The 27,391-nt window shown below is 31.4% G+C and overlaps 6 protein-coding genes and 1 long non-coding RNA gene across 24 annotated transcripts in view; 5 read left to right on the top strand and 2 right to left on the bottom strand.

Moving 5' to 3' along the window:
- LOC124951732 overlaps positions 1-2,307 on the bottom strand; it is a 9,448-nt gene extending 7,141 nt beyond the window's left edge. The window contains exons 1-2 of the mRNA XM_047500545.1: positions 2,052-2,307; positions 681-1,927 (exon numbers count right to left, since the gene is read on the bottom strand). Coding sequence (XP_047356501.1) covers positions 681-724 — 44 coding nt within the window. The 5' untranslated portion in view covers positions 725-1,927; positions 2,052-2,307. The remainder of the gene's footprint in view (positions 1-680; positions 1,928-2,051) is intronic.
- LOC124951731 (GATA zinc finger domain-containing protein 10-like) overlaps positions 1-4,141 on the top strand; it is a 31,290-nt gene extending 27,149 nt beyond the window's left edge. For 3 of the 5 annotated variants that reach the window (XM_047500543.1, XM_047500542.1, XM_047500540.1), the window contains one exon: positions 2,316-4,141. In XM_047500543.1, coding sequence (XP_047356499.1) covers positions 2,325-3,689 — 1,365 coding nt within the window. In that variant the 5' untranslated portion in view covers positions 2,316-2,324 and the 3' untranslated portion in view covers positions 3,690-4,141. Of the gene's footprint in view, positions 549-1,867; positions 2,098-2,315 lie in introns of those variants that run through there. The other 2 variants (XM_047500541.1, XM_047500544.1) reach the window with 2 other exon arrangements.
- Positions 4,142-11,073: 6,932 nt separating this feature from the next.
- Positions 11,074-15,395, top strand: LOC124951554 (gamma-tubulin complex component 4). Its single transcript, XM_047500126.1, has 9 exons — positions 11,074-11,699; positions 11,822-11,951; positions 12,042-12,238; positions 12,426-12,520; positions 12,583-12,899; positions 12,987-13,463; positions 13,552-13,729; positions 13,810-14,032; positions 14,144-15,395. The coding sequence occupies exons 1-9, from the start codon at positions 11,631-11,633 to the stop codon at positions 14,390-14,392; spliced, it is 1,935 nt and encodes a 644-aa protein (XP_047356082.1). The 5' UTR covers positions 11,074-11,630; the 3' UTR covers positions 14,393-15,395.
- LOC124951558 (osteoclast-stimulating factor 1-like) lies at positions 14,401-17,942 on the bottom strand. 5 transcript variants are annotated; one of them, XR_007101636.1, is made up of 7 exons: positions 17,134-17,413; positions 16,947-16,996; positions 16,610-16,845; positions 16,188-16,505; positions 15,804-16,041; positions 15,397-15,443; positions 15,217-15,312 (listed from the first exon to the last, which is right to left on the bottom strand). XR_007101636.1 is itself a non-coding variant. In XM_047500131.1 (5 exons), exons 1-5 carry the CDS (start codon positions 15,856-15,858, stop codon positions 14,604-14,606), a joined length of 669 nt encoding a protein of 222 aa, XP_047356087.1. In that variant the 5' UTR covers positions 15,859-16,002; the 3' UTR covers positions 14,401-14,603. The 5 variants fall into 5 exon arrangements, 1 of the variants encoding a protein (XP_047356087.1); XR_007101634.1 differs by having other exon boundaries at positions 16,188-16,514; positions 17,134-17,400; XR_007101635.1 differs by having other exon boundaries at positions 15,219-15,312; positions 15,726-16,041; positions 16,188-16,514; positions 17,134-17,400.
- Positions 17,768-20,608, top strand: LOC124951556 (sorting nexin-2). Its single transcript, XM_047500130.1, has 8 exons — positions 17,768-17,836; positions 17,909-18,028; positions 18,436-18,687; positions 18,758-19,004; positions 19,082-19,246; positions 19,343-19,464; positions 19,546-19,845; positions 19,959-20,608. The coding sequence occupies exons 1-8, from the start codon at positions 17,783-17,785 to the stop codon at positions 20,304-20,306; spliced, it is 1,608 nt and encodes a 535-aa protein (XP_047356086.1). The 5' UTR covers positions 17,768-17,782; the 3' UTR covers positions 20,307-20,608.
- A 1,002-nt stretch (positions 20,609-21,610) lies between these two features.
- Positions 21,611-27,391, top strand: part of LOC124951552 (early endosome antigen 1-like) — a 33,991-nt gene continuing 28,210 nt past the window's right edge. For 5 of the 10 annotated variants that reach the window (XR_007101633.1, XM_047500124.1, XM_047500120.1 and 2 more), the window contains exons 1-4: positions 21,614-21,975; positions 22,484-22,644; positions 22,735-22,898; positions 24,989-25,171. Coding sequence is in view for 9 of the 10 variants with exons in the window: in XM_047500124.1 (XP_047356080.1) it covers positions 22,500-22,644; positions 22,735-22,898; positions 24,989-25,171 (492 nt within the window). In the remaining variant the exon portion in view is untranslated. Of the gene's footprint in view, positions 21,976-22,246; positions 22,270-22,483; positions 22,645-22,734; positions 22,899-24,988; positions 25,172-27,391 lie in introns of those variants that run through there. The other 5 variants (XM_047500119.1, XM_047500118.1, XM_047500116.1 and 2 more) reach the window with 3 other exon arrangements.
- On the top strand, positions 25,186-27,315 carry LOC124951561. Its single transcript, XR_007101639.1, has 2 exons — positions 25,186-26,927; positions 27,025-27,315. It is a non-coding gene; the product is annotated as an uncharacterized LOC124951561 (long non-coding RNA).

The raw sequence follows: 27,391 nt of genomic DNA, 5'->3' as shown, positions 1-27,391 counted from the left end.
AAAATAAGAAGGAGAAAAGAAAGAAGAAGAAGAAGAAGAAGAAGAAAAAAGATAAAGAGAGGAAAACATGACAACAAGGAGGGAGAGAGAGAGAAAGAGAGAGGAAAGTATATACTTCTCTTGTACACGTTCCTCCTCTCTCGAGTTTGATTTATGGCGAGTTAAGTAAGCGTGCGTTTCTCTGTGGCACACGACTAATCCGTTACGACGGAAGGTACCTCCCGGTCGGTGGTGTGGCCACCCTATGGTTTACCGCGCTCGATTCAACAAGTGCGCCCGAGAACCACGTTTTACGATTATCGGCTTTAAGGAGAAACACTACGGTGGATGGAACAACCGACCATCTCAAAGTTGGTCTTCCGAGTCGACACAATGACTAGCGTCTCTCGCAACATAGACGTTTCTTCTTACGTTTTTACGCTATATTATTACGTTTTTCTTCTTTACCATCAACATTGGAACTTGTTGTTCGTATTCACCCTGAATACAAGAGCTAAACAAAAAAAAGCATACAGACAATACTCGCGAGAATTATGAAAGAGAGAAAGGTACGTGGAAATGTGGAGGAGGAAGGAGTTAGTTTCCTTCGTTATCGCCGAGCGAAAATTTTTTTATCCTTTTCCTTTTCTTTTCTTTTTTTTTTTTTTTTCCTTTTGTCTCTTTTCATTCTTGTCCCTCACCTTCTAAAGAATTCAAGGAATCGATTGGGAGGAGACTTAGTCATTTTGAAGGCTTTTTTCCCTGTCAGAATTTCTTTTCTCTTTGTTCAATTTTTTCTTCTTCTTCTTCTTCGTTTTTTTTCTTTTTCCATTTTCTTTTTTTTTTCTTTTTTTCAAATTTACAATTTCGATAATGAAATCAAGCAACGAGGAATTTATCATCGAAATGATCGAATTTAAGCGCGCACGCGCGCTCACTATTACTGTTGCTATGTTTTTCTTTGCCACATCGTCAAGAGAAGCCACGAGCTCTCGAACGAGAGCCATGGACGGACTCCCACCGTATCTCTCTAGCAGCGTGCGCGTGTTTTTTTGTCACATCAAATCAAACGTCATATGCATACCACGTGGATGAGAAGGGACGAGGAATGCATCATGGGCGACATCTATCGGCGTTTGGGCTAACTATCGTGTCATATCAGTGGTTATCAACTTTTCGTTTCTCTCTCTCTCTCTCTCTTTCTCTCTCATGCACACACACACACACACACACACACCCTCTTTTTCTTTCACACTATATCTGTACTTTTTCAATAATATTTACATTTAAGTGAGGCACGTTTCGATAATCTTATTTCTTTACTTTTATTTCTTTCAACGTTCACGTAGTTAATCATCAACCCCCTATGTATATCTTTCTTCCTCTATCAGCGATAACTAGCGAATAGTCTGAAAGATACGTCGTATAAGCAAGGGTCAATGCTATTCGACACCTGTTACGAGACACCAAGCCCCATTCGTTTCCCCGCGAAATCCGTAGCGTAGTATGTTATCGTGATAAAAGAAAGAGAAAGATGAGAGATGAATAGAAGTGCGTTTGTCATGCGGGGGGAACCCGCATTGCTTGCTCGATCAGAGTTCCACGAGTTCCCCGAGTATAACAACGATTCCTCTGTCCCTCTGTCCCTCCGCACGTTCGTTTTCTCTTTCTCTCTGTCTCTGTTTCACTCTCTCTCTATCTCTCTCTCTCTCTCTCTCTCTCCCTTCAAAGTCCGACTCGATCATCCATTCCGACGATGACTTCTTCCAGAGCGGTAGGTAGGGGAAAACGTCTGACGTCATTCACCAACGTTCTGTCAGCAAGCCGACCCTCTGAGTCACGTCGTGTATCGTTCGCTCGCTTTCTTGCCTCTAAAAGAGTATCTAGAGTCGGCAAGGTCTTCACGGTCATACTATCATGGTTGTTGAAAGCTGTCGCTCTCTAGAAACTTAGGAAATTATTTGAAAATTACTATGAGGAAACGATTTCTTTTAGAAAAGTCTTTTGAAAGCTTTCGAACAGGCCTCGTCGACTATATCATTGTTAGTACGAGTGTGCTTTCTTGTACATACTTTCACTTTTACTTAGCAGCAATAGCAATAAGCACGGAGTAAGAAGGTAGTCGATTTTATGAGTCTTTCGATATTACTCTTTTTTCCCTATATAAGGCGTTACCTTGCTCGAATCACCGATGCAAATCATTATTTTTGTTCATGTCAAATGTTTCTTTCTCTCTTTCTCTCTCTCTCTCTCTCTCTCTCTCTCTCTCTCTGTCTGTCTATTTTGCTTTCTTTATGTATTACAGTCAATTTTAATTGCAACGCATTCTTTTTCAGAGTTGTGCAATGATGGGTCTGCAGGCCACGGCAGGAAAACGTAAACTGGAGGGAGGTGTGGGCTGCATGGAATTCGACATGGACATGGGCGAAAGCCCATCGAAGTTAGGTCGCGTGGAGGGTAGCTGGTGGGCGATGGAAGATGGCTACGCACCATCACTCAGCCAGACGCCAGCATCTTATTATGATATGGAGGTGTCGTCGCCCTGCTTGCAGGCGAATCCCTGTCAACCGACATCAGGGAGTACTCAACAACAACAGCAACAACAACAACAGCATTCGACATCGCAACAACAGCAGCAGCAACACTCGACGTCTCAACAGCAACAGCAACAGCAGCAACAACAACAGCAACAACAGCAGCAACAACAATCGTCAACGTCTCCGTCGGCACCGAATGCCTCAACGGTGGCACAGCTGCATCATCACACGCAGCACTATTATCATCATCAACGCGGTACCTCTGGTAGTCCAATCGGTAATAATGGTTACAGTCAGTTGTCGAGGCCTCAACCTCAATGGGGCACTCCCCATCATTACGAGCCGCCAACGATAAGACGCGAAGAAAATGGAAAGAGCTATCTCGAGTTGGGTTCAAGTTACCGCGCGAACGAGAGGTGCTGCGAGGGCTCGAGGTCGAGTTGGTGTCGACGAGGTAGAGCTTGCTATCGGCAAAGACGGTTAGCCGTCCTTAATATCTCGATGTGCAAACTGGCGAGGTACCGTCAGTTCCCTGATCCGAGTCTTCATCGGTCGGTCCTCATTTGCAATACCCTGAGGCACTTAGAACGTGAAATGGAGAGGGATAGGAGTCCACCGCCTATGGAACCGGTAATACCCGCACCTATGGCACAGCTTCAACCACCTGAACAGGGCAGGCTAACCCCTTTCCCGATGCCACCGACTTCCTCCGGTGAGACGGACGCGGACTCGGGTATCGGCGATAGCGACGATAGTAGATCGATCAATTGGGGTAGCGTGTTATCTCTTTCCAGTCAGTCGCCTCTCGATCCACTCAATAATAACGAGCTTCTAGACGTTGACATCGGTCCAGACTTGGATCTGGACTTTATGCCTGGATGGAAACTGACTCCTTTATCGGCGGATGATATTCTTAGGAGTACGACAATACAGGAACAGCAGCAGCAGCAGCAGCAACAACAACAGCAACAACAACAACAACAACAGCAACAACATCATCATCACCACCACCATCATCAACAGCAGCAGCAGCAGCAGCAACAACAGCAACAGCAACAACAACAACAACATTTAACCTCATCGAGCTGCGGCAGCACAAATGTGGGTGGTTCAGCCGTAAATAACGCCAGCAGCAGTAGTACGCACGAATCGCTAATGTGCGTAGGATCATAGCCCCCAATATTAACGTCGTTGAGTCATCTCATCGATTTCTATCCCCTGACACCGCAAGGCAAATAAAGAGAGCGGCTGCCACGGGTCCCCTCCATACAGTGAGACAATGAAAGAAAGAAAGAGAAACACACGGGTCTCTTATTCGAGCCGTTCGGTCCCGTCCTTAAACTTGTGCCTCCATCAACGAACATCGTCATTGTCGAATATGTCTCTTGTTTGCTCGCGTCAATTACGAGCTTCTAACGGATATGATGTCCGTTCGGTGAGCTAGAGCATCGAAGAGAATACTAGGACGAATCGTCGTCGATCGCGTTGAAAAACGCATCGAACGGCTATCGAGGATGTACGCGGGACCGAGCTAAAACGTGTGAACGTGAGGAAGATAGAATGATAAAGTGTGATAGACAGAAGATGGAGAGAAAAAAAAAGCGAAAGAATCAGAGCTCTCAACGTCCACGCCCCCGGGCCGGCGATGCGGTAGACGAAGAGAGTAGCCGAAGGAAAGAAAGAGAAAGAGGTAGAGAAAGATAGTCGGACACCTTCCATTCCCAGTCGATTGCGATGGGTGCTGACGAAAATCCAGAGCCTTTTACTTAACTCCTTCTCTTTCTCCTCTTCCACCTTTCCTGCCTCCTCCTCCTCCTCCTCCTCCTCCTCCTCCTCCTCCTCCACCTCCTCGACCTCTTCCTCCTTCTCCTCCTCCTTCTCTTCTTCCCGACAACTCGAAAGTCCCAGAAGAATCGATAAGACGTGGTATCGCTCGCCTAGCCGGCCGGCGTTGAGAACTCTCTCGTCGATTAATCGTACGTCGCACGAAGAAGCAGAAGAAAAAGAAAACGAGACACGTGACCCCCTGTGGCGAAAAAAGGGGTGTGTACGCGAGAACGATCACGACCGCCGTGGCCTATATCTTTTAGAGACGTCCTACGTACGACGCATGGATGAGATAATTAATAGAAACGGACACGCGTGTGTGCGTGCGTGCGTGCGTGTGCGCATGTCCGCGCGCGCTCATTTCTCAACGCTTATGGTGCTAGGGGTTGCGCTAGCCGAATTATTGGCTACGAAACCTGGTGCTCTTTCTTTATTGCGCAGATGAAAAACGAAAGAGCCGAACTGTCTCTCTTTTTTCTTACCTTCTCTCTTTATTTCTCTCTCTCTCTATCTCTTTCTCTCTCTCTCTCTCTCTCTCTCTTTGGCTCTCTGTCTCTCTTTCTTTCTTTATCTCTCTATTTCTATCCATCTATCTATCTATCTCTATCTATCTATCTATCTATTTCTTTCTCTCCCTCTTTCTCCAACTCATTGACGAGTACTCAGACAACTCTTCGCGTGAACATCTTGTTGCGTCTCCCCGAGTCGACGGTAGTTTAAAATGACAAGGATCGTGATTTTCGAATGTTGATCGTGAAAGGAAGATAGAAAGAAAGATAAAAAGAGGGGGGGAAAGAGAGAAAGAGAGAGGGAGAGAGAGAGAGAAGGTCGGACGAGGCGTGTACTCCTTATGAATCCCGCCTGCGTTCCGACGCGCGACGCTAAACAATTACGTACCTGCACATTTTAGAGATCGGGATAATATAAAGTTGTTTCCTCTTGGTAGGTGTCGCTCGCGATGGCCACCCTCGCGCCACTGATCTCCCCATAATGTATCATAATGTATGTATGTATGTACACACGTATATAAACCAAGCGTGGCCCGCTTGCCGCTTACCGGAGGGAAGTAAGCTCGCTCGATAAATGACGAAACGAGGAGGATGTGTACTCGTCTCTTTGCCACTCTCTGTCTCTCTTTCTCTCTCTCTCTCTCTCTCTCTCTCTCTCTCTCTTTCTCTGTTTTGGCGAGGATATAGACTCTCGTTCTGGCGATATTACGAAGAACAAAGAATAATATCTTCATCTTTATCCTTATTATCTTGTTCCACATCTTCGTCGCTCGTCGAAATCGTTTAAATTCGTAATCGTTTTGAAATTTTTTTTTCGATCGATTTTTTTGTTTCTCGTGATAATTTTTCTAAATTTTCATATCGAGCGACATTGAGTTTGTCTCGTTAAATATGAGAAGGGAGAGAGAGAGAGAGAGAGAGAGAGAGAGAGCGAGAGAGAGAGAGAGAAAGAGAAAAGGAGAGGGAGAAACAGGGAGAAAGAGAGAGAGAGAGAGAGAGGAAAGGGGAAGGAGAAAGGGAGAAAGTGAGAGGGAAACAGAGAAGGAGAGGTAGAGAAAAAGGAAAAAAATACAGAGTCTCGTTCGATAGGAAAGAAAAATCGAACGCAGATATGATATTTGTTTTTAACTGGTCGGTATGTCGTTCGTAAAGAAGAAAAGATGAAATCGCGCGAGACCGTGAATTCTCTCGGGGTTGAAAAAAGTCGATTTCGAATTGTAATTCGATCCTGACGTATTATTATTACATCGAGATAAATAGATAGATAGATAGATAGATAGATAGATAGAGAGAGAGAGAGAGAGAGAGAGAGAGAAAAAAAGAGAGAGAGAGAGGGAGAGAGAGGAAGAAAGAAAGAGAAAGAGTAAGAGAGAGAGAGAGAGACAGTGAGAACTCTACACAACATATATATATAGATATGCGGAAAAAAGAAAAAGAGAGAGACACACACCACACATCTATACAAAGTGCGACACATGAAATTCGCTCTAGATATTTCTTGTATATAAGTTACACCACATTTACAATGGTAAGTAATAATCGGAAGGGGTAACTTCCGAGCGAAGAGAGAAAGTATTTCTTCTCTCTTTTCTTTTTCTTGCCGCTGCAACACCGACGAATCGACGCTTTATACCCTCCTCCCCCTCCCCCTCCCCACACCCTTGCCCCGATACGTTCGTTCCCTATCCAGAAAGAAATAAGAAGAAAAAGAAGGCAAAAAAAAAAAAAAAAAGAAATAAGTTCGATCGACTTTCCTTTTCTCCACGAACTTCGCCTATCCTTCCACCCTCTTCTTCTCATTCCCATAACATCCCCTAATCTTACCTCCAAAAGGACATTTTCCTCTCTTACCCTTTTCTTTTTTCTTCCTTTTTTTTCCTTGTTTTTTTTGCTTCTCCTAATCTTTATCTTCAGTTTTTCTCTTTTTATACGAAACGACGAGCAATATTACTTTTAGCAAAAGCGCGAACAAAGAAGTTAGGGAAAGAGCGTAGGGTACGTACAAATCTGTGTCTTGTGCGCGTCTTGCATCGATACGTGTTACTTAAATCACGAAATTATCTAAAACAGAAGATGGGTTAAAAAAGAAAAGTCAGGTAAACAGACAGACAGACACCAAGAGAGAAAGAGAGAGAGAGAAAAGATCAGAAAATGGTGGCAAGATTATCTTGCAGTATACTCGTATAAGCGCAACACAGATATAAGTATATTAATACAAAGTCTGTGCAAGACGCGCATATTGTCAACTAAATAGAAGTGAGAGAGGGGTCGTATAATGAAACTATACTTCTGTGACTACGATATTTCGAAGAAAGGAAAAGTAAGAATGAAAGAAAGAAAGAAAACTTTGTAAATATTATAAATAAATGCACGCGCAGAGAGAGAGAGAGAGAGAGAGAGAGAGAGAGAGAGAGCGTGAGAGGGAGAGGGAGGGAGAGAGGGAGGGAGAGAGAGGGAGAGAAAGTTACGTTTAAGCGGAATAAATAAAAAAAAAAGAAGAATATAATAGGTATATAATGTGAAAAATATACATATATAAGATATTATTATATATAAACACAAGAATTATATATATAAGATTATTATATATATAAATATATATATATATTTATATATATATATATATATATATATATATATATATATATAAATATATTTACCTTTGTAAGAACGATACAAAAAACGGCTATGGGGACTCGCGCGTTACCGTTATTGAGACAAAGAAATTTATTATCTCTTACGCGTACGCGTCGCGCGAATACTTTTCGAACGTCATTTCCGTTTCTGATGTTTCTTACTTAAACGACGAAGACGAAAATAATGATGAAGTAAAAAAAGAATAAGAAGAAGATGATGACGAGGGGTTGGAGGAGGGAGGGATAATGAGGATAAGGTCAATATTTCGTTTTTAATTTTTTGAAAATTCATTTAACAAACAAGCAAACAAACAAACGAATGAACGAACGAATAAACAAACAAAGAAAAAAAAAAGAAAAAAAAAAGAAGAAAAAGTAGAAGAAATCGGAGCGAAGTTTATGAAAATTCGTCGATCGACAAACGCGACGATCCGTCCAAGGAGTCAGTGTGGGTGTCGATGAACGGTAAACGCGGATGACGAATCGTTGATCTCCGTCGCGATTGCATTTAGAAAAAGTCGACACAGTATATATCTATGTATAAATATATAATGTATAGATGCACATATGTATATCGGGTATGGCGCCATGAAATGTACGATTAAGTTCCTATTACGATACCTAACCGATAATTAGTTAGCCATTTTTATCTGGATTTAACACCGAGGTGCTGACGGCGTCGAGTCGAGCCTCCCATCATCAACTATTTGAAAGACCAATCCTCGTGTGTCCTTCGTCAACAAAATTCGATGATATACATACATATATACATGACACACCCACACATGACATACACACGCAGAGATAGAAAGAGAGAGACACTGACACAGATACAGAGACAGGCATGTATATACTAATAGAATATCATCGTTCGCTCGACGTCACCGTGAATGATCGTTTCAAGACGCGCGAGTCCTGGTATAGCCACGAATCTACGATGGGAATGGAGATGCGAGAGAGAAACGCGTTGTACATTGTAAATAGTAGCGTGAAAAAAAAGGGACGACGGTTATGCAGAGAAAGACAGAGTTAATTAATTAAAGCATAAAAAAAGGAAAAAAAAACATACATACACAGACACGTACACACACACATCCACACATACACACACACGCACACACACGCAAGGATGAGAATTATTGCCACGATGACGTTCGTTAACGGAGTATGAAAGAAGGGATTTAGAAGAAGGAGAAAGAAAGAGAGAGAGAGAGAGAGAGAGAGAGAGAGAGAGAGAGAGAGAGAGAGAGAGAGAGAGAGGAACTTTTTGAAAGAGGAAAATATGAAAGAGAGGGAGAGAGAGAGAGAGAGAGAAAGAGAGAGAGAGAAAGAAAGAAAGAAAAGAGTTGCATCGAAATTGCGACGAGCACGCGAGATGATCGTATTTTTCATTCACAAAATCATACTTTCCGACATACTTGTCCGTACTCGAAATATTATATAAGGGAATATGCGGGGGGAAAAAAGATAATATGTACAAAAATATAAAAGAAAAAAATAGATGTGGGTAAAGTAGAAGATGCGCGAAAATTGGTGAAAGTAAAAAGAAGAAGAAGAAGGAAGAGGAGAAGGAGTGAAAAACGTTTGCAAAAAAATCGAACACGATTTGCAATCGAATTTCAAAATGACGTTTCATTTTTCTTTCTTTCAATTTTTCTTTTTTGTTTTTTTTTTGTTCTTTTTTTTTTTGTTTTTTTTTTTTGTTTTTCTTCATCACGATATTCCGCCAAAAAATTTGGGTGAACATATGATCGAAGGAAAAATGATAACGTACTTTTCTTACATTCTCGATTTCTTCTTTTGAATGTTACATAATAACATTCTGAAAGAGTTGAATCCTCTTCCCCTTCGCACATCATCTACGTTCCCATTTCGTATCGCGAGAATTATGGCGTTCTTCGCGCGCGCTCGTTCGCTTTTAAATAGATCTAGAGAAATTTAAAGGTACGTTGTATCTATCGAGGTACACGCATCGATTGCTCGATCATAATAGGGAGAGAGAGAGAGAGAGAGAGAGAGAGAGAGAGAGAGAGAGAGAGAGAGAGAGAGAGAGAGAGAGAGAGAAAGAAAGAAAGAAAGAGAAAGCAATAGAGACCACGTTGATATAAAAAAGTAGGAAGGGAAGGTTAACGGGAGAATAAAAAACGATGTATAATTTTTTCTTTCAACAAGATCACATGTTTTATAAACAAAATCGAATCTTTTAAAAAAAAAATCTCCATAATAATGTTAATAAATAAAAAAAAAAAAAAAAAAAAAAAAAAAAGGAAAAAAAAAAGAAAAAGAATGAAGCTTTAATAAGCACAAGTCGCAATCACTTCTAGTCCTGAGAATGATCGACGTGGCCTCTTCTCGAGCTATCGAGGCTTGTAGCCTCGACCATCCCTTTCGTTACTTATGTTTTTCGAGTGAAGTATGAAAACTTGTTACACACACTGTTCTACCAAATTCCTAATTACGGATGATAATAGTAAATGCAAGCAAGCGATAAGATAGGGAAAAGGCAAAGTAAGAACGTATGATATGTGAACAACAACAAAAACAACAACAACAACAACAACAACAACAACAACAACAGCAGCAGCAGCAGCAGCAGCAGCAGCGGCAGCAGCAGCAGCGACAACAACAACTATCAAAAACAATAAAGAGTATTATTCTATATATAACAATGACTTTTTTTTAATCTTTTAATCCCTTCAATGCACAGAAATATTCCTTTATATTATTTATAATGCGTTATTTTCAAACATCTCACTCAGTTTACTATTCAAAGAAAGAACTCATTTTATCCTTAAAGAAAACCAATGAGTAATACACATATATCATCATAGTTATCAAAGTACGATGGATACACAACATTCGATATCTACGAACTACGATAACTTCTAAGATATCCATTGGATTTTTCAATAAGTATACTTTTAACCGTGACAAAATATCATGCAATATTTGTCTCAATCTAATTATCCTAAGTTGCAGAAGAAAAATCCGTAAGATTCATGACATCGTACATTTTCAATATACTTCTCATCCTTATGTATCGATTATTATTCATTATTAAATAATGGATATAAATACTATGTTTCTCTAATTTCCATAATAAAGATATAATATATATCGACGAAATTCATTACAGATTATTTTTGCAAATACATCGATATTTACTCGTTTCATTCTTTTTCCTTGCAATAAACAAAATACTTGATTGCTATTAGTATATAGTATAATGGATCAGTATGTGTAAGATATGAGAAAGAAAGTGTAGGAATAGAATATGAATATAGAACAAATTCATAGATTTTTCATCGATAGTGCTTTTCCGTACATATTTTAATTTTATCAAATAACTCATCGATTTAATCATGTTCAATAAACATTATATATAGTTTTCTTCGATATGCGTAAAAACATATTTGAACTTTTCACATAGAACGCAATAAAAAAATCTTTCAATTTATTTAATATTTAATTTATATATATTATATAATATTAATATTTTGAGAAAAAACAAATAATAAATCAATTATAATGAATTTTTATCGACTTTTTACCGACATTTAATAAGCAATTATTTTTACCAGTTTTCTTTTTATAATAAGATAAAGTATATTTGAAAATAATAGAAAGATATGCATACAGAAATTTAGCGATTCGTAAAAGGAGCCATTTCAATCTCAGACAGTATACTTTCAGAAACATACGCTAGATGGCTCTGATTGAAAACAAATATTTATAATAAGTAATCCAGCTATCATCCTTTACAACTTTTTTTTATACTCTTTTTCAATTACTATTAAAAAGAGAGACAAGTGAGATTAGAGTGACAGTAAAGAACATTACAGTTAATAGTTGAATATTTTCGTTATATATTAATTAGCCAACTGATGTATCATGTTCAATAAAGAAGTTTATAAAGATAAAGGGTTAAAGTAATCCGTGATATAATTACTAAGATCGTTGTCATAACAAAACAAATCGTATCCGGTCTTTAACAATTTTCAGTGAAAAAGAAAAACAAAGTATACGATGTATAAAACTTCTCGTATAAGTTTTTTTACAAAATTGATATTGTATCTAGACTTAAAACTTCGATAAATTTCTGTGATAAATAACATTGTTTTGAAGAAAATAATTTGATTAAAATGTTACATGAAATTTTAGTGTCCCTTTGGGGTTGTTCAACCAGTTTGATGGAAATGCTCGAAATTGATGTGAGAAAATAAAATTAAAGTTGACAAGTTTTAGATTATTTATAAATCATTTATTTCATTAATTTATAAGACAAAATTCATTGACGATTGATTGTTGTTTAATCTAATTTTCTTTATTTTAGTCTATAGATTTAGATAAATATTTCCATCCTGGAGAACGTGCCTTAGTTAAGAAAATTATTGATATTGTCAAACAATGTAATACAATTCGAGAGTTTATTAAAATACATACATGTGACACCAATGAAACTGGTATTTATTTATATAATAATTAATTGTATTATGTATTTAAAAATATATCTGTTATGTTATTATAAATTTAAATGTCCATTATGTACACAGAACCACAAGATATAGAAGGGCTTTATCTTCGAGCTCTTTGCGATGGGATGAATCAAGCTTTAGAACCTTTTCATCAAGATGTTATAGAATTAGAAAATACTATTTTAACTAACAGTTACACACCTGTATCTTACATACTTTGTCATGTACAAAAACATGTGTGCTTATTTTCTGTTTTGAACTCCATTATACGTGAAGTAAATAATAATTTTATATATATATATATATATATATATATATATATATATATATATATATATATCATATTTTGATTAACAAAATATTATAAGCATGGTTTAAAACATTAATATATATGTGTGTATATATATACATATATATATATATATATATATATACATATTATATATATTGTATTAATTGCAGATAAAAACACAAAAACTCCATGGTTGTAAATTAATACAATGTCTGCATCAGCATATGCATACTGGTATACCTGAAGTTGAAGTAGCATTAGAAAAGTAAGTATTAAATATATATTATGGTTTATTATATCATACATCTTTTGTTGTTCCGTTTTTAGGATGATACATTGTGTACATGTAGTTTTTTATAAACAGTTAACAAGTTGGCTTTTATATGGGCATCTAGATGATGTATATCATGAATTTTTTATTCAAAAAGTATCTGATGATGAGAACAGTTCAACATCTACAGAAAAAAAAAGTAATATAGATGGTTACGAAGAAACAAATAATAAAAAGTGTAGCTTGGATATGTGGGATTATGATATTCAAATAGATATGCTTCCTTCTCATATCGGACTATCAGTGGCAACAAAAATTTTAACTATAGGACAAACTATTATAATGTTTGGAAATGATCCAAGACAAAAGAAAGGTAAATGTTATATGGAATTATTATTCAATTATTAAGAACACTATAGCTTTCTGTTGTAATTACTACAATTTAAAGATTCTTTCATAGATTTCAGTGTAGTCACTAAAACTGATAATTCTATATGGGGTGAGAAAGAATATGAATATTTTCGAAAACTTCAAAATCTTCAATCCAAACCAATTTTTAATATTGTCGAATTTGAAAGGACGATCGACGAATTAAAACAATGTGTAACTGAACTATTATGGCAAGTTGCAGTCGAAGAAGCTCAACTTCTACAACAGCTTAAATCGATGAAAGACTTCTATTTAATGGGACGTGGCGATTTATTTAGAGAATTTATTAGGCTGACAGCACATATTCTAAATAAAACACCAACAAATCATACATCTAGAGATATTAATCTTGCTTTTCAAATAGCAATAAGAAAAATGCATTTAAGTGATGAAAGTACTATGGATAGCTTTAATTTCACTGTACCAATTCCAGAGACTAAAACTGATAATGATGATGATTTGATTGGATGTAATGATTTTTCAGAAAAAGAACTCGAAGATCCTATTGGTATGATTTCTCTATATAACTGATTACAACATTTTTAATTTGATATTGAAAAGATAAAATTTTTAATTTTCAAATATTTTTTTCATAGAAAAACGTGGTTGGGGACTAATAATTCTAAAATATAAAATTGTTTGGCCACTACATTTATTATTTAGCCCATGTGCATTGAATGATTATAATACCTTATTCCGATTTTTATTAAGGGTGAAAAAAACACAAATAGATTTATGGAATTTATGGAGCGAACATATGCAACTTAAAAATATGTATGTATGATTAAATTATCTATCTATGCATTATACATTTCATGTATATAATATATTATATAAAGTATTTATAATTTTAGCGATATTGGTGTGATTCAATTACGAAATAACTTGATCTTCATTGTCGATAACTTACAGTATTATTTGCAAGTGGATGTATTAGAGAGTCAATATGCTATAATGGAGGGAAATGTGAAAAATACTAAAAATTTTGAAGACGTACAAAGAGCACATTCTATTTTTTTGGCCAATGTTATGTCACAGACTTTTTTAGCAGGCAATGTTAAAGAGAGAAAGAATCCAGTAGGTTTAATTAATAGACTTTATATATTCTGATTTATTATTATTAATAATAATACTCTATTATAATAAATTAATTATTCGCGGAATAAATCTAATATAGATTGTTTTCAGGTAAATAAATTGATACGTCTTTTGTTAAGACTTTGTGATGATTTCATTCTCCAAGCATCTACGTGGGAAGTTGCTAATTTGCTTCTAACAGAAAAAGAAGAATTAAAAACACTTTCTGATACGCTCGATTGTTTAATGGACTGGTTGACTAAAACACTAAATCGAGTTCGTTCACAACCTAGTGGTGAACATTTAGCTCAATTGCTATTGAGACTCGATTTTAATAGATGGTTTAGTAAAAAACATTAAAGTTATAATAAAAAATGCAATTATTTTTTTATTCAAGTAATTTACTTAAAATAAATTATCATTATACTTATATATACAACATACTAAATGTTTGTAATGTAAGAGAAAGAATAGCAAAATGTATAATGCTTGAATTGTTATTTAAAAAAAAAAAACTATTATTTAAAATTTTCATTTGATTTTTTAAGTTCCTATAAATTTTAATACAAAATTATTCCGAATCGCTTCCATCATTATAATCATCATCTGTATATCCACATTTTATATTATGGTGTAATTGGTTTAATTGTAATGCATTTTTAATAGCTATATTTGAAGACAAATCTTTGGCTGTGAGATTATCATTATTTTTTATGAATGGATCAGCACCATTTTTAAGTAATAAATTTACAACATCTAAATGTCCATGATTTGCTGCAATATGTAATGGGGTTTCTCCCATTTTATTCTGAAATCAATTATGAAAAAATCATTTTGTTATGTTGCAATTTAATAATTTAATACGATCTGAAAATATGATATACTTGTGCATTAATCGCAGAATTTGGTAAAGAGAGGAGTTCTTTTACACAATCAATATGACCAGTACATGCTGCCCAATATAATGGTGTATTGCCTGCTGCATCTAAACCAGTTCCTGATACCCCTTGTTTTAAATATTCCTTTAAAAAGGATATATTTCCACGTCTGGCAGCTTCGTGTAATGGCAATAAGATCTCTTGCATTTGTTCTTCAACTGGAAATGAATATAAAAAATAAAAGGGATCTGTATTATAATAGCATTATTGAAAATAATTCTAACCATAATTAACAGGTATAAGGCCTTCACGACTTCCACATTTAGCTTTCCACCAATTACTGTCTACGTCTTTTTCATAAACATAAAGTATATCTCCTTCATCGAAAGATAATTCATCTGCCTATAAGAAGTAAATATAACATTCTAATGATTTAACCATAATAGAAAATAACTTTTAATATTACAATAAAAAATATTTACTTACTTGTTGCGCTGTATATTTGTATAATGCTCTGACTACTTTTACCCTACCTTAAAAAAAATCCTTTATTGTAATACTTTTCATTATAATATTATATTTGGATATAGGTAAAACATAATGCAACACTTTCTTTACAAAAAATTTATTGAATTTCTATGATCCTGCATTTAGTTGCATGAAAAATCTTATTTATATTAATAATATAAATTATATCAACTATCTTTAAAATAAATGTATATATATTTCAAATGAGTGTTTCCTAGTAATAGAATAGTTATAATGAAATGCAGAAACATATATATTTCTAGATACATAATTTTATCACAATATACCTTCACAATTTTAAATATTAAATTTATAAATTGTCATTATATATAATTTCACGAACGATGTTTTTAATAAGTATTTACCAGGTTTCCAGCTAGTTTTGGGTGGAACAGGTGTTTTCACAGGCATATTCATCATGAAGCACTCTTACCATCATAATCCACTAAATGACATATACAGCTATATTCACAGCAATTCACATTGATGCACTATCTTGTGCATACATTTTAAATACATAACACGTATCCTTTATAAAATTATTATTATTATTAAAATACATTTAAATTTTCTTTTTTGCTATTTTCATAAATAGTACCATATCTAAAAAAAAAAAAAAATATATATATATATATTTATATATATATATAATAAATTTTTTATATTACTACAGAAAGCAATCTAATAAATACTATAATTACAAAATTTTTATATTTATAATATATATCTGAAATAAATATTGTACTTACTAAAAAATACCACAAGTACAAATGCAATCATTAACCAAACCCAACACCTCCAATTGGATTTTGTATGTTCATCCAATTTTAAAGATTCTGTTTTCAATTTTCCAGTATTAGTATTTGTTAATTTTTCAGACTTTTCCAAGGTACTGATATCTCTTTTTATAATAGCACTAGCTGCTAAAGCATGTTCTTTCATGCTGCTAGTCATGGAGAGCATATTTTCTGCTATCTTTTCTTGAATATTTCGATTATATTTCACGAGCGCGTCTAAATCTTCATCCTGTATACTTGCGCTAGGAAATCTATGTCGAATTCCATCCTCTAAAGATCCTTAAATTAAATATATGTTTCCTTTATTATACTGCATTCTTAAGTGTAAGTATTACTCTCATACATGATGCATTTATGATATAATTTCCTTGTACCCTTTTCAGTATGAAATAGTTCTGCACGTAATTCTTGATTATATCTTGCTGTAGTTTTCTGATGTATTTGTGTCGCTATATTTGGACCAAGAGTGTCATTTACGTTTGATGTTTTAGATAACATTTGTACAGCAGCTACTCTTTCATCTGGATTATTTAATTTTGCTGTGTTTACAATTCCTTTTAAAAAATCAAGTCTCTTTGCATATCCTGTTAAAACATCTTTGGAAGGTTTGCTAAAAGAAAAAATTTTTCTTGGAATATTTTTTAAATGAATAAAATTTTTATATCATAATAACATAGAAAAAAGATGAGTTTATAGTATCAAATGAATTACTCTGGTAAAGCTTGCAACTTTTTAATCATTTCGTCCAGAGCAAGTATGTACTGCAACAAAAAATAAATTTTTAAATAATGTACTAGTATACTAAAAAAAATTCATCCATTTTAAATAATATTTATGCATATACTTAAATATATGTACGGAAAATAGGTTAGTAATTTCAAAATTTTTATAAAATAACCTTTTCAAGTTTCCAATCCTTCTGAGGATTATCTTTTGCCATTAATTCGCAACGTGTTAAAAGTCGCCTAACGTTAACTTCTAATCTAGACATTTGTAACATTTCTGATAAATTGATTTTTGAACACTAAACGAAGTAATAATATTCTGTCAATATCGCGTGTTTTCCATATGATCTAAACTCGTCGAATTATGAACATTATTTATAATCATTATAATGATTATCTTTTTAATGCTATAAGTCAACATATTTATAAAAACATATAGTAATGTATAAAAAAAGAAATATAATTACAATACTAAAATATTAAATTACTATACAATACTAAAATATTTAAAGTATTAAGAAGATTTATATGCAGTGCTTTTTTTCAAATTCCCGCCATTAACTGACGTAAACATACAACGTAAGTTTCATTGTATTTTGTATAAATTTAAATAATAAATTTATCGATTAATATATGATAATTTGATTTTATTTATGATATATTTTACGACGATTTTCATAGATCTTGTTATCAATATAATATGTGATATTGTTTTTTAATTAAAAATGGTGTAATTTAATCGTATTTGTTATATTGAATTTCTTACATTGTCATTTCTAATCAGATATATGCATATATATATAAATATATATATGTGCATAGATGGCTAAACGCGCGCGTTACGCTAAAAGTACCGCTCTCTGGAAGTTGATAACGGTAGGTTCTAGTTTATTTGACGTCGGTAGTAATCATTCGAGGGGCCGATCCCTATACATCTTGACATCGTAGATTGACAGAACCGCTAAGATGGCTGATATTAAAGACACTCCGCCTTTATTTGATACTAATGAAACAAAAAGCGATGATTTGGAAGATGATGACGACGATGTTTTTGCCTCTGCAGTACAGGTATTTTATAAGTTTCGAGATATCAATCGAAATTAACAAAACTCTTTATTCAGGACAAAGATGTTTTATATATAGTTTTATTAGTTTATTTAAGATTTATAATATCATTGAAATTCTTTTATATTATCGAATCGATGTAATTTATAGTTAAAAATAATAATTTATAAATATTAATTAACTCGAGATTATTATTACTTATGTTATTGAGTGAATTATATTTTTCAGTTATATTCTATAATACCATTTAATATTTACAAATTTCAAAGATAATAGAATATTAAATGTATATATGTTAAAATATTATATTTTTATTTTATCTTTATTTATAAAAACATATGTTGATAAAATTTGATCAAGAAAGGATATAAGATTATATATATTATATGATGTATAATGTTTCTTCTCAGGATCAAAGTCAATTGGAAGATTCACCCCCTTACAATGGTGTATCTACGCTACAAGCAGAGTTACCAAAATTGACCTTAAGAGACGCAATGGAAGAAAATTCATTTTCTTCTGTATCAAGTCCACCACCTGGTCCACTAAGTCCTCCATTAGGTCCTATGAGCAGTGATATTGGAGATTTGCATGATGTTCCGATAAATGACAATGCAGATATATTATCAACAAATGTTATTAAATCTCAATCATTCGAAGAGGTATATATGAAGTTTTAATTTAATCTTAGTTGCAGGTTTATTTCATAATCCTTTTTTTTTTTTTTTATAGGTATCAGCTGATTCAGCTGATGTTTTTCTCAAAATCACAGTCACTTCGCCTCAAAAGATAGGCGATGGTATGGGTGCTTATATGGCCTATAAAGTCGAAACTAAAACCAACATGCCAATATTTAGAAAACGCAATTTTAGTGTAACTAGAAGATTTAGCGATTTTCTTGGTCTTCATGATAAATTAACTGATAAATATCTTAGAAATGGTAGAATTATTCCACCAGCACCAGAGAAAAGTGTTATTGGTATTTTTATACTAATCTCATATTAATACAACTTTTTATTTAGTATATATTTACTTAAATATTAATTATATAATTAGGTACAACAAAAATCAAAATGTCTGGTGATAAAAACCAAGAACAAAACTCAAGTTCTACAGAGTTCATTGAACGTCGTAGAGCTGCTCTTGAAAGATATTTAAACAGAACTGCTGCACATCCAGTTTTGAGCGTAGATCCTGATTTTAGAGAATTTTTAGAAGCTGGTATAATTTTATTGAAATTATTTAATATTTTTTTATATATATACATTCACCAAATTTCTTAATAATTGTATTCATTTATATATGAAATTTTATTAGACATGGAATTACCTAAAGCAACGAATACATCTGCTTTGAGTGGTGCTGGAGTAATGAGACTCTTTAATAAAGTTGGAGAAACTGTTAATAAAATAACGTATAAAATGGATGAAAGTGATACGGTGAGAATCATATTACAATAATATATAGGGAGATTTTTTTTAACGCGACATTCATTTAGTGTAACATTTTTTTGTCTACAGTGGTTTGAAGAAAAAACTTCACAAATTGAATCTCTTGATAATCAATTACGTGCTTTACACTCTGCTGTTGATACCTTAACTAATCAAAGGAGGGAACTTGCAAATTGTACAGGAGCAACAGCAAGATCAATTGCAGTTCTTGGTCATGGAGAGCCAGGAGCTTCTCTTGGTAGAGCATTAGCACAATTAGCTGAAACATTGGAGAAAGTGGAAGTAATTAGAAAAGCACAAAGCAATAGTGATCTTTATCAATTTGGAGAAATGTTAAGAGATTATGTTGCACTTATTGGTGCTATTAAGGTTGGTCAAAACATACGAATTTAAATGATGTATGAAAAGAAAGAATTATTAAAAAAAAAAAAAAAAAAAAAAAAATACAACTGTAATGATTAATATTAGAAAATATGTTTTAGGATGTTTTTCACGAACGTGTTAAAGTTTTTCAAAATTGGCAACATGCTCAAATGATGTTAAACAAAAAACGGGAACAAAAGGCTAGATTAGAACAATCTGGTAGAACTGATAAAACAAGTCAAGCTAGTACTGAAGTTGTCGAATGGGAAGCTAAAGTAGAAAGAGGTCAGGAAGAATTTGATAATATTTCAAAGATGATAAAAAAAGAGGTTGAACGTTTCGAATTGGTCAGAGTGGAAGATTTTAAGAAACAATTAATTGAATATCTTGAAGCAATGTTGCAACATCAAAACCAACTGATCAAATATTGGGAGAGTTTTCTACCTGAGGCACGAGCAGTCGCATGAACATTCCTCAATTAACAATATATAATACTTTTTTTATTATGTATAGATATATGAAAACTTTATGATGAATAAGATTTGTTTGCCTTACCTATACTATTTGCATTTGTATATAAAAAAAAGAAAAGGAAAAGAAAAACAAATTATCGACTGATTAGAAAAACACTTTACCGTAAACTAGTTAAAAATCGATATAGAGAATGCAGGAAGTTAGGTGATGTGGAAAAACTTAAGCGACGTTTGCTGCAAAAATTTCTGTGTGAGAACACTTAATATATATATATATATATATATATATATACGCATACGTATATATATATACATATATATATACATACATATATATGTATACATATATATATATCCATTTACATATGCAAATTAATGATTCCTATAAAATGAGACATTTTGTAAAAATAAAATTATAAACTTTAAACTTGTATTCATGATTTAAATTGTTAGATATTAGATATAGATATAATCTTTGTCATTTAGCATAATCATTTATACTTGTAAGTAATTATACATTTAGAAGAAAATTTGCAATTGTAATTTATAGCGTAGCTTTGTGAATTAATATACTGATGATATTTTTATATCCGCTCATATAAAGAAACATATAAAAGTTTTTTTTTTATTGTTTTTGAATTAATTTAGCCGCGTATTTCGCTAAGATGTCATAATTATTTATATTATCACAAAAGTTGGTAAAAAAAAAAATTCGAATTAATTATATATTATGTAAAATAATGGTATCCACACATATAAAAATGTTTCATGTTAATTTTCTTAGTAAGTATATTAATAAAACTTTCTTTTTTACATATATGCTATAAATAGAAATTGACTCTTGTGTGAATAATAATTGCAATCGGTTTTTTCCCTCTCACATAAATAATGTCCGCAGTATCAACATTTAATGATAAAAAAATTCTTCGAGGAAAGAAGAAAAAATAAAAAAATTCAACTTAAAAAAAAATATGAAAAAAATGTACAATTGAAATTAACAATAATTATTATCAAAAAGAAAGAAATAAAATGCTTTTCATTTATTCTCAAGATTTATCGTATTATATTAAACGATTGAATTCTATTGTTTGTAATGATATATTGTGTATGATTGTTTTTTCTTTTTCTTTTTTTTTTTTTTTTTTTTTTTTTTAGTAACGAATAGAAACTGTTAAGATTTTTATTGTTAAAAAAAAAATAAATAAAAAAAAAATAAAAAAAAAAATAAAAAATAAAAAAAAATATAAAAATGGATATAATGTAACATCTCTGAAGTTGGCGGACCTGTTGTAGATTATTGGTAATTGTTGGTCGTATATAATCACACAAATGTATTGACCATTTTATGCGCGTATCGTTTAGGATAGCAATGATGTAAATTAAACTAGGTTATCAATTGTTGATGATAATTGGTAAAATTCTCTAATGAATTTCATCCTCGCTAACGTTGAGCATCTTGCATACGTGGCAGACTATACCACCAATCAGCAAACACGGGATTTCGATAGGCGTGGCTTTGAAACACGTATGCTTGTCTCTATGTTCAGTCGCCATAATTCTTAAGAAGTCGTTGCTTGTGAATTGAAGTGGTTCTTTGAAAAGAGCGGATTACGTTGTATATCTTGCATTAATTTAATCGTATTCATTTATTTTAAATAATTGGGTAAGTATTAATACGATTTTAAGCATGCTCGTATGTAAGATCGTATTAAGTATTGAAGTTATTATATCGTTTTGCCGGTTTTCGGCTGATTTATAGGATGTTGATGAAGATGTAGTCATCTCTTGCAGTCGTGTCGATGACCTGCCACACTGTCATCCATATGTCATTATTCACATGATCTTCCTTGAAATTTTCAATCTTTAGACTTTTTCCTTTAAAATATTTATATAAATGTGTAAATTTTGAAAATAAGCATTTATATTATAACAATCAACATTTCTTCTATCATTCGATATAATTCTTAAATTTTTTAATTATTTATACTTTAATCAATTCAGATTAACTTTTGTTTATAATACATTGCTTTTAATTTATATTTCAAAATATTTTTCACAAGTATACTCCTCGTTATTTACGAATTTAGAATATAATTTGACAGTGGCACTATATACTTCATAAGATTAACTTAATGATACATTGCATGTAATTATTTGTTTTTTCTTCACAGAAAAGAGATATAAGAAATGGATATGCAAACAGCATTAGTATGTATAGGGGCATTAATTGTCTCAGCAATTATACTTTGTTTATCCATGTTTGGAATAAAAGAAAAATCATATGAAGAAGCTATTGCCGAACAAAGAAAACTTCCTGATGATCTTTTATTAAGTTTGTACAATAAAAATATATTGTAATTGATTTTTAATTGTATCGTTAAAGATCTTATATCTAATTCGATATTATATATTGCATATATAGGTAAAAAGGATAAGAGTAAAGAAAAAAAACATAAGAATAAATCTGGCAAGAAAGTAAAAGAAAAGAAAGAAGAAAAAGAAGATAAAGAGGAAAAAGATGAAAAACAGGAACACGTTCAGTTTGAAGAAACTCCACAGATATTGTCTTCTGAATTACCTCTACAGGTATGATTGTTCAATGTTCATTTGTTTGCTTTTTTCTAGCATTATTATATTTCATTTTATAATTTTCAAAAATGTATTAGTTGTTGTGCATGCGCTTTCTATATTTTTAAAAATGGGAAATAAAAAAGCTTTCCTTACTGTGCCTATTATTTATTTAAATCTGTGGAAATGCTTAGTTTTTTTATACACATAACATTCATACATAATATATAAATATATCTTACATTTCATGCATGAAATATGGTATACTAAGCCATGTATCAAATATCATATCTAGTGTGTTGTATAAGATTCATATAGCATCATATTCCTGTCACGGTGCAATGCAATCTTAAAAGAATTATTAGAAAGAAACTGCGTTGTAATATATGCATGTATTAAATAACTTAACCAACAATTATGAATATTCATAACCAAGCAATTAATATATTCATAAAAGATGTTAGCAAAATTTTTAAAAATTACTTCATAACTTTTATATATCAACATGATTGATAGATTCATATAAATTTGCATGTGCATTTGAATATGTGTGAATATTAGACAATGATTTATAAATTAAAAAATTTTCATAATTTTTTTTATTTTATTTTTATAGAGAAATAATTTTGCACTTAGCAAAATTTTTTTACTTTTATTTACAATTTGTATTTTTGATTATTGAATAAAATAAATATAACCTATTTGTTGATAATAGAGAACATTCTTGTCAAAATTGATAATTCATATTATGTATTATTTCAATTCAATTTAATACAATATTTTTACAACACTGAATATATATGTATATGCTAAATATCATAACATTTGACCTCTAGCTACCAAAATATTTCTATAGCAATGTATAATGCCTAACTTCAAAGAGTATTATTAATAATGTAATTATTTTAAATAAGCCACAATTCATTATGTTTATACATTTATATTGTTTTTCTTTAGAGCAAGTTTAAATTAGAAGTTACGTATGTTTCTATAATTTAAGCATATCTATTATACAAATAGAAATCATGCCCTGGTGAGTTTATATAGGTTATTTTATGTAAATTTGACATTCTATAGTATTTTTGATAATCAAAGGAAAAAGTATATACATTCATAAGAGTTAGTTATTATTTTTCAGTTATAATAAATATTATTTATGTTAACTACACAATAATTTGGCATTTTAATAATTTATATATTTTTCATACACACACCACATACACATATATATATATATGAACTACCAATAAAGCTTAATTAGTAAAATTATCATTCATTTTATATCTATATATAGTCTTTTGATAAATCTGGAATTTCTAAATTTCTTGCTATTAATAACTTTCTTATACAACACAGCAATGATACTAATTATTCACTGTATTACCTTATCATAAAGATTACAACATAATGGAGTAAGAGAAGATGTCTTATGTTACTAACTGAATTTCCATCAAATAATTCTTTAAAATAAATATGGTTATAAATATTATTATGGTAAAAGAAAGCAGAAAACATTATAAAGCCAGTTACAGATTTTTTGTTACACAATATATTCTGTTAAATAAAATGTATTATCTTAAATGATATAACTTGCATAATATATTTTAATTAAATGAAAATAGAATTCATTTAAATATTAATATTATTTACAAATTTTGTCCTAAGGAGATTAATATACTCCATAAATACATTACAAAATGACATGATGGATTTGTGAATTTCAGGTATATCTGTTCAGCAAGAAGTGAAAATAAAGCCCGTTATAAGGTGATAATAAATTAATAATAATGATATACCTTTAAACTGAAATGAATCTTTTCAGTCATTGTTTATTCTAACAAGAAATTTCAGTATTGCATATGTGCAAGTATTCCATTTTGTGATAATACTACAAACCATATTTTTCTATTATAACATAAAGTTCTTTCATAATAATACTTTAATATTTTATGAAGATGTTTTCTCCATTCTACACATATTTAGTTTAATATAATGTTATGTAAAGGTTTATGTGAATCTTATAATATTTTATCTGGCTTTATTCTATATTTATAATTTTTGAGTATTATGATAAATATGTAGCAAATCTATCTGTATTAAAATAACAGGAGGTTAATAAAACAAGTAAGAAGAAAGGCAAACCTGAAAAGGTAAAGCCAATCCTCATAAATAAAGACGAACCTTTGGCTATTGTGACCGAATTAAGTTCTTCGCAGCCTATTTTGGGAGAAACTAATCATTTTGAGCTCATTCAACCGAAGGATGATCTCGAACTCATACGGAGTCATAGTGTGAGTTACTTGCTTTTGGTAGAATTGCTTGGTTCATATACATATCATTCATTTTCTTTTTAAATTATAATTTGGCTATTATATCGGAATGCTATAATTTTAAGAAGGGTTAAAGCATGTCTATGCTAATTTAATTTAGCAATAATTTTATGATTTAATTGTAATACATTGATTATTTTATGTATGATATAAAAAATGTGTTCAATGTTCCTAATATATTAAATTATTAAATAATTTCAATTTTTTGTACATTTAAGAAAAATATTTCTTCCTTAAGAAAAATATTTCATATGCTTGAATATAAAAGAAATTCTTAGATGAGATCAATGTGTTATAACATGCTTATCATTATAATTTACCTTACAGCGTTTACATTACAGTTCGAAAATAGTTATTTAAAAATGTTATATAAAATGTTTTGATTAAAACACTTATGAAGAACTTTTATTTTGAATAATTGTTATGAAAAACTGAAATTTCTAATTATTATGCTTCGATTGGTTCAAATTTGGGTTCCTATATCGGTTTTATAACCATTATTTTTTCAGTTTTATTTAGGTTCTGAAACAGTTTTAGAATCAATTCTTGTATTAATTTTTCCATAATCGTAATCACTAATTTTGCAACTACGAATTACTATACACGTGTATATTTTTTACAAAATCATTATAGATAAAGGAGAAATATTTATTATGCCCTGTCATTGATTTCTAACGAATTGTTTAAATAAATAAAGCAGTTACATATATATGTGATTGGGATAGGAACGTATTCTCAATCTTCAGATATCGTAACACTTTCACGATTCTCGAAGTGAATATAATTGCTGTATGTAAATTCGCTCCAAAATTCAACAATTGACTATAATTTGTCATTCATTACCATCCAACAATAATTGTAATCCATTGCATCTATCACATACTTAACGTGCAAATGTTTTGTTTATCTCTACTGACTCGTTAAAAGGATTGTAATATCGCGAAGTTAACGCGATACTCGAAGCTTTTCAACGATCCTTAAAGACATTTGAGCCATGGTGTCAAGATAAAAAAAATCGAAGCAAAATCAATTTCTTAGTAATACGAAATGAATCAGTTCAATTCTGATTATTATAATGAACAGAAACTGAAAATACTCACTATTTAGTAATTAAATAGTTCTGTAAATAGTAATGTAAATAGTAGTGTAAAGAATTAATAATTATATAATTAAATAGTTAAATTAGACTGACACTTTTATAAAATAATAGTCAAAAAAAGATGATATTGTATGAAAGTACTTTAAGAATTTTGATTAATATGAATAAGTTACAATACACTATTAAACACTGTTCTTAAAAAATTTTGATATAAACATATATGCATATATATGTTTACTATTTTTTTTTTTAACTTTGCAACTTAAAAATTTTAGAATGATTCTACAAATTTATTAAAACGTTTGGATAATCATCATCCAAATAAATTTATAGGTGGGATGATAAAAAAAGAAGTATTGAAATATATAATAATAACTAAAGTAAGAAGACCAAATTTGATTTGATAGATACATGTGTGAGATTAATAATTATTCATAGCAGATCAATGTCTTTAATTATTGGTAAAGCTTCATAGACATGGTATCACAAATGTCACGAATAAAAACAATTCATATACAGTATGCGACAGAATAAAATCAAAATTGAGAACAAGAAATCGAAACTCCTATTTATTAACTTTTTATCCTAAATAATATAATTTTTGTGTGAATATAAAAGGTATGTAACTGCTTCATTCATTTCAACACTGTTATGATACATATAAATGTTTCTCCTTTTTCTATAATAATTTTGTAAAAAATATGTACATGGATAGTACTAAATAGTAATGTCAATTACGAAAAAGTCCAAGAACCAACATAGAACTGAAAAAATAATGATTATGAAGCTGATATAGGAACGCAAATAAGAATTGTAACCGAAACAAATAAAATTTGGAAAATTCGGTTCTTCATAACAGTTATTTGAAATAAAGATCTTTCATAACCGTTTTGAGAACCGAGATTGATAACAATTCTCAAGCCCTGGTTTACATATTAAAACATTAAAGTTTTTTATGAATTAATGATCTTAAAAATTAATTAATAAATTATTTTAAAAAGTAAATGTAAATATTTTATAAATTCAAGCATTTAATGTGCTTTTTATAAAATTTATTAATTTTTATTATTTATTGTTTTTTT

Source organism: Vespa velutina, chromosome 9 (assembly GCF_912470025.1).
Source record: "Vespa velutina chromosome 9, iVesVel2.1, whole genome shotgun sequence".
Classification (NCBI taxonomy): Eukaryota; Metazoa; Arthropoda; class Insecta; order Hymenoptera; family Vespidae; genus Vespa; species Vespa velutina.
The sequence above is the reverse complement of the archived record's forward strand: the minus strand, read 5'-3'. Positions and strand labels throughout refer to the sequence as shown.